Source organism: Salmo salar, chromosome 02, assembly GCF_965601325.2.
Source record: "Salmo salar chromosome 02, fSalSal1, whole genome shotgun sequence".
NCBI classification, from domain to species: domain Eukaryota; kingdom Metazoa; phylum Chordata; class Actinopteri; order Salmoniformes; family Salmonidae; genus Salmo; species Salmo salar.
The window spans coordinates 54,213,599-54,220,634 of record NC_138292.1 but is presented as its reverse complement, the minus strand read 5'-3'; the positions used below and the strand labels follow the sequence as shown (position 1 = coordinate 54,220,634).

General features: G+C 42.0%; 1 protein-coding gene across 1 annotated transcript; it reads right to left on the bottom strand.

The window, feature by feature from the left end:
* Positions 1–408: 408 nt before the first annotated feature.
* Positions 409–6,301, bottom strand: LOC106585752 (uncharacterized). The gene is made up of 5 exons (XM_014172329.3): positions 6,163–6,301; positions 3,088–3,281; positions 1,783–2,532; positions 1,129–1,189; positions 409–821 (listed from the first exon to the last, which is right to left on the bottom strand). Exons 2-5 carry the CDS (start codon positions 3,263–3,265, stop codon positions 713–715), a joined length of 1,098 nt encoding a protein of 365 aa, XP_014027804.2. The 5' UTR covers positions 3,266–3,281; positions 6,163–6,301; the 3' UTR covers positions 409–712.
* Positions 6,302–7,036: the final 735 nt, after the last annotated feature.

Below are 7,036 nucleotides of genomic sequence, written 5' to 3'. Positions count from 1 at the left end.
AGTGTATTTTAGCAATTACATTTACTTTTGATACTTAGGTATATTTAAAACCAAATACTTTTAGACTTTTACTTAAGTAGTATTTTATTGGGTGACTTTCACATTTACTTGAGTCATTTTCTATTAAGATATCTTTACTTTACTCAAGTATGACAATTGGGTAATTATCCCACCATGTAGTTGAATTGATGTCTGTACCCGGTGGGTAGCTTCTATTCTACGTATCTCATTTCAAACCATGATCATCCCTTCAAATAATGACAACTTAATAATACATGTTGGGTTTAATTTCTTTGAGATTAAAATGGAATACTTAATTTAACAGAATTGTATTAATTTAATACACACAAGCAATGTACAGACATTCAGATATTGGCACATAGGAAATAATACACTGGGAACCAAAAGTCTTTATGATCATTTTATGTATTTTTTGTTTGTCAAAGAAGGAAATGTTGTAACCAAGCAACAAAGGAGACATTTTCAACAAAATGGCATCTGTTAGATTTAACTTCCTTACTCGTGGTAGTTGGACAGTTGAAGGAGAATATGATGCTGTTGCCTAATGTCTGTAGGAGGCACTTGTTGTCCCAACATAAGGGATAACGGCTCAAATCATTCCTAGCACTCCATCTAGAGGTAATAGAAAGTAGCATATTTGTGGCGCTTATAGCAGAAGATAAGAGTTGAGAGAAAGAAGGAAAATGCTCTGTTAAATAGTTGTTTGCAAAGTACTCATAGTACTGTTAAGTGGTTGGTCACACTCAAAGTACTCAGAGGCTTGCAGCTTGGCACATTTCCATGGGAACCTCAGAGCCTTCCTGTAACACACAAATTAAAATGGTGATTATTATTTTGTTATCATATATTTTTCAGTCAATAATACAGCTTGCTTCGAAGTTGTACAAAGGCTTAAAAGACTATTACCGTACAAAAGTAACCATTTATGTTATTGCATTTTGAATGTCAAATTTCTATTGAATTAGATGGCATCAATTAATGCCCAAACAACAGCTTTTTTGCACTGTCCGGGGGCTGCTTCACTCTAATTCATGTTTTATGGATCAAGATCAGTGTGGCATCAATGTCATTGTCCTCGCTATTCACTAGTACTGGCAGTTAACTTACATCCAGGCACGAGACTTCACAAAGCAGGCAATGTCATCCCGGATGTCATCATCAACGAAGGCTGGAAGGGCAGAAACACAGTCATACAGTCAGTACAGTTCCCGTTAATTACCTAAGGCCTTTGTGTGCACTTTGCAGGTACAGTATTTTAGCCCTGCACCTTGAAAATGTTCGCTAATGTAGGACTAAACAGAGTGAGTGTGATTACAGAGAAGTGAGAGGTTGATTACGAAACCCACTAGTTCTATTCTCTTGTCTTTGTTCATGACACAAGAACAATCCATCCGTTTGTTTGTCCATTCATTCATTCATTTGCGCAGGACTAGGTTGGTCACAAGGCTGGTGTTTAAGCCAGACTTTAGGTCCAAACTGCAGATAACTGGACCAACCAAGTCAGAGTGAGAGCAGGAAATGGAGAGAGATGGAGCGAGATTATATATTTGGAAGTTTTAAAACAGCAGTACCTGGAGGTGTGTTGTTGAACACCAAAGTAAGGGTTTGACATGATCACAAGCCTGACGTTCATTCATTCACTCACTCACTCATGTAGGCCTATTCATTCTTTCATACATACATGTACTGTAAATACATACATGCAGGCATTTGTTGACATTCTGCTAAACAGGTTGAGGAAGGAAAGATGTTTGTACTCACAGCTGCACTCTGTCTTACAGAGATTGAGAGAACGAGTGGTGTTGGAGGAGACGCAGGCAAGGCGATTGCTCAGCTGGAAGAGACCGAAAAAGCTGAAGGACAGGGTCTTGATCGGCTTGAATGGCTTGCGCATTGGCTTACGTGGCGGTGGCTTGCGGCTCTGTCCGGGACCTCTGAGCTGCTTTGGGATGTGTCTCTTCTTTCTGTTCCCCTCTCTCTCTTTCGGTTCCTCTGCTTCTTGCTCGTCCAGCTCCGCCTCTAACTCTTCCAGGTTCTCCTCGTCTAGCTCATCCTCGTCAACCTCGTCTTCATCACCCTCGTCCTCATAGCCGCCAAACTCTTCCACCTCAGCCGCTTTGCTTTCTTGCGCCTCAAATTTGTCATGTTCTTCCTCATCACCAGCGGACTCCTCGGCCTCACGCTTGTTTCTTCCTCTCGCGGGACTCCCTGGTCTCGTCCTCTTCCCCTCGGGCCTCTCTGATCTTGGGCTCACTCCCTCTGTTTTCCCGGTAGGTTTGGGTTTCATTCCCCCAGGCTTTCCTGTAGGTCTAGGCTTGTCCTCTTCTCTCTCAGAACTGACTCCATCTTTCTTTGACTCAACATCTCTACCTGGACGTTTGTGCCCGAACAGTTTCACAGGTCTCCTGCTGATGGGGCGCCTTTTGGATTTATGCAGGATAGGTTTTCGCAGGACAAGGTTGGTCACAAGGCTGGTGTTTAAACCAGACTTTAGGTCCAAACTGCAGATAACTGGACCAACCAAGTCACAGTGAGAGCAGGAAGAGGAGAGATAGAGATTATATATTTGTATATTTTAAAGGGAAAGTACAGTATTTTACAACTTGATGTTAGATTTTTCCTCACCCTGAAAGTAGCCTATAAGATAAAAAAATAACATGGATTACAGTTTGTCTTTAAACAGCCACTACAAACTGTAGCTAACCTTAGGCACCGCTGGCTAGGGGCAACCGTGCAATGGTTTTTTTAATGGCCAAATCACCTTTAATTAACTTTAATCAAATATTGAGTTTATTTCACTTGATTTGGCCATTCAATTTTGTAAATTGCCCCCATTGATTTTAGCTGAAGTTCACTGAAGTTTGAAGTGGCTCTTTAAAGAAAATGGCCCATAGACTACTAGGGTGAGGACCCCTTTAACATTAAGTTGTAAAATATTGAACTTCCCCTTTAACTAAATTTTAGACCTTTTCAGTGACATTGATGTTTTATGCTCTCACACCACTTTTAAATAATCTCTTGAAACTCACAAAAATACAATAGGCCTACATAGAATTCACAACCCACCTTTGGCCAAGACGTTGTCCAGTTCGACACCCTTTGCTGCAATTTTCTCAGTCAGATTGAATTGGTCAGCAGCCTCTGCCAGTTTGGTCTTCAGTTCACATTTGGAGAGCAGCAGCCCCTCAGACAGGCTGGGAACCAGGGCTGCTACAGCCAACACCACCAGCAGCTCCAGCTTCATGTTGTCTTTGGGTGATCTGTTGAGAATGGTATGGAAAGATATAGGATAAAAATATACATGATTATCCTACATTATCCTACAAAGAGAAGCTGTAAGGCTGTTCTGAATAGTTCCATTCCAAAACTCTATACAGCGGAAAAACGCTATACAGCGCATTCGCTGTATAGCGTTTATTCAGACCCCTTCACTTTTTCCACATTTTGTCACAGCCTTTCCCTCAATCTATACACAATACCCCATAATGACAAAGCGAAAACAGGTTTTTAGACATTTTTGCAAATGTATTATAAATAATAAACAGTAATACCTTATTTACATAAGTATTCTGACCCTTTGCTATGAGACTCGAAATTGAGCTCAGGTGCATCCTGTTTACATTGATCATCCTTGAGATGTTTCTACAACTTGATTGGAGTCCACCTGTGGGAAATTCAATCGATTGGACATGATTTGGAAAGGCACACACCTGTCTATACAAGGTCTCACAGTTGACAGTGCATGTCAGAGCAAAAAACAAACCATGAGGGGTCGAAGGAATTGTCCGTAGAGCTCCTAGACAGGATTGTGTGGAGGCACAGATCTGGTAAATGGTACCAAAAAATGTCTGCAGCATTGAAGGTCTCCAAGAACACAGTGGCCTCGATCATTCTTAAATGGAAGAAGTTTGGAACCACCAAGACCCTTCCTAGAGCTGGCCGCTTGGCCAAACTGAGCAATCGGGGAGAAGGGCCTTGGTCAGGGAGGTGACCAAGAACCCGATGGTCACTCTGACAGATCCCCAGAGTTCCTCTGTGGAGATGGGAGAACCTTCCAGAAGGACAACCATCTTTGCAGCACTCCACCAATCAGGCCTTTATGGTAGACACACAATTAATCTTCTCCTTTCCCCCTTCTGATAACCAGGTGGCGAATCGCATCTCTGCATGTCTGGCAGACATATCAGTGTGGATGACGGATCGCCACCTTAAGCTGAACCTCGGCAAGACGGAGCTGCTCTTCCACCCGGGGAAGGACTGCCCGTTCCATGATCTCGCCATCACGGTTGACAACTCCATTGTGTCCTCCTCCCAGAGTGCTAAGAGCCTTGGCGTGACCCTGGACAACACCCTGTCGTTCTCCGCTAACATCAAGGCGGTGACCCGATCCTGTAGGTTCATGCTCTACAACATTCGCAGAGTACGACCCTGCCTTACACAGGAAGCGGCGCAGGTCCTAATCCAGGCACTTGTCATCTCCCGTCTGGATTACTGCAACTCGCTGTTGGCGGGGATCCCTGCCTGTGCCATTAAACCCCTACAACTCATCCAGAACGCCGCAGCCCGTCTGGTGTTCAACCTTCCCAAGTTCTCTCACGTCACCCCGCTCCTCCGCACACTCCACTGGCTTCCAGTTGAAGCTCGCATCTGCTACAAGACCATGGTGCTTGCCTACGGAGCTGTGAGGGGAACGGCACCTCCGTACCTTCAGGCGCTGATCAGGCCCTACACCCAAACAAGGGCACTGCGTTCATCCACCTCTGGCCTGCTGGCCCCCCTACCTCTGAGGAAGCACAGCTCCTGCTCAGCCCAGTCAAAACTGTTCGCTGCTCTGGCACCCCAATGGTGGAACAAGCTCCCTAACGACGCCAGTCCTCTTTAAGGAATACCTGGGATAGGATAAAGTAATCCTTCTACCCCCCCCTACATTTGTCATTGTAGTATGGTCAGGGCGTGGCAGGGGGTGTTGTTTCTGTGTGTTTTGGGGTTTGTTTGTTTACAGGGGGTATGTTCTAGTTTTCTATGTTCATTTTCTATGTGTGGCCGAGTATGGTTTCCAATCAGAGGCAGGTGTCCTTCGTTGTCTCTGATTGGAAGCCATACTTAGGCAGCCTGTTTGGGTTTGTGGGTGGTTGTTTTCGGTATAGCCTAGGTGCCTTACGGAACTGTTGATTGTTTAGTTTATTATTTTTGTTTAAGTGTTCACTTTATTAAATAATAAAAGAAGATGAGCACTTTACCCGCTGCGCTTTGGTCCCCTTTCATCGACACTTATGACAAGTACTGCTGGGTTTTACACAGTCAAATGTGATAACTACATTTTTAATAAAGAACTGTACAAATTATATATTTGTGACGTCAATATATAAAACGAACTAATCAATACAATAATAGGAGAGCTGTATGTAAAATATTTACATTTGACCTTTTAGCAGATGTTCTTATCCAGAACGACTTACAGTTAGTGTATTCATCTTAAGATAACTAGGAGAGACAACCACATATCACAGTCAAGTATACAGGATACGAACATTCCCTTCCAGCTAAACAATATGTAGCATTTTGCAACAAAACCCATTTTAATACACATCTAAAATCTATTAATAAAAAAATCTGAGAACAGTAATATTTTACACACACATGAAGGTACCTACAGAATATCATTTTGGAATGAAACTCTTCAATTCAAGTTCATGAGAGGCTTTACATTGTTGTAGGCAAATAATATGAAACCTGAGCAGATAATTTAAGGATTTTTCAACCAACACTCATGTATGTTTTAAAATGTATTGTCAATTGCACGCATAGTGTATTCCCCATAACCAATGTATTTCAAAGCTATCACCGTGAGGGATGAAAAAAACATGTACTTTTTCATTTATTCTTGTATTTACATTCTAAAATGTATACTTGTTTAGGTATTTACGTTTGTATTTTTCTGAGCTAGCAAATCGGCGATGTTGTGAGACCTCAATTACCAAAACACGCATTTTCTCAAAGTACTTCCATATTTCTCAAAGTACTTCCATATTTCTCAAAGTACCTCCACAACCATAACATTGACCTTTTCACTGAACATTCAACATACAATAATTCAATACAGGTCAAAACAATGAGTCAGTTCAATAACAATGTCCTTACCAGTCGTTCAGGTAAGCGATGAACAGTGTTCAGTGGAAAATAACACAGCTGATCGAGCTGTACCTACTCCTCTGTGTCTGACAGACAACACATCAGAGTTTTTATTCGGGAAGGATGGGTAGCAGGGCGGGTAGCCAGGTGAGCCAATTCTTCACATTTTGTTCTCAGGCCATTGGGTAATAACACATCACGTCAGCAAAGTAATGGAAAGTACAGTATGTACACAGACACTATTGATCTTAATTGCAAAAGTGGGAGTGAAGCTTAGGCGTTAAAGGGCAAGTCTGCGTTAGCATAATGAATGATGAGAACAATGACATGAAGATGATGCAAACTCTAACCATCACTTTAAACCAGGATTGGTAAGCAGTAGTGGGCTACACCTCACAGGATTCTTGTCATAATTGACTCTTCATTTTATCATTACTTCCATCTGTGTTTGTGGTTTAGGTTACTAACACTTTGGTCCATCCAAGACCAACTGTGACCTGTTCAAACATTCCACAAACACATGATCCAATGATAGTACTGTGTATTACACAACTTAACACAATGAAAACACATGTTTGCAATGTGTACCACACTAAGCATACATGGTTAACCGGTTAGCTGGCATTTCTATTTTTTGTATAGTCATTGTGATCACCTGATTATGTCAATTACTGTGGGTGTCGAGATGAGAACTCAAGACTGAAGCTATAACAATGTGTAATATGAGCCCCATCCTTCCTGCCATTTAACTCACAATACATTGAATGGAAAGCATAACCAATCAAGCAAGTACTTAAGATGCCATCATGTTTTACATTTACATTTACATTTATGTATCATGTTTTCTTTGTCTTTCTTTGCGTTGTCATGACGTTGGCCTGTG

What these genes read in the sequence shown, in the direction of transcription:
- LOC106585752 (XM_014172329.3), bottom strand. Translation starts at nt 3,265, where the DNA reads ATGAAGCTGGAGCTGCTGGTGGTGTTGGCTGTAGCAGCCCTGGTTCCC. An exon ending in GGACAACGTCTTGGCCAAAG is followed by an intron (nt 2,533 to 3,087) that starts GTGGGTTGTGAA and finishes TGGTTGGTCCAG; the next exon opens with TTATCTGCAGTTTGGACCTA. An exon ending in GTGAAGTCTCGTGCCTGGAT is followed by an intron (nt 822 to 1,128) that starts GTAAGTTAACTG and finishes TGTGTGTTACAG; the next exon opens with GAAGGCTCTGAGGTTCCCAT.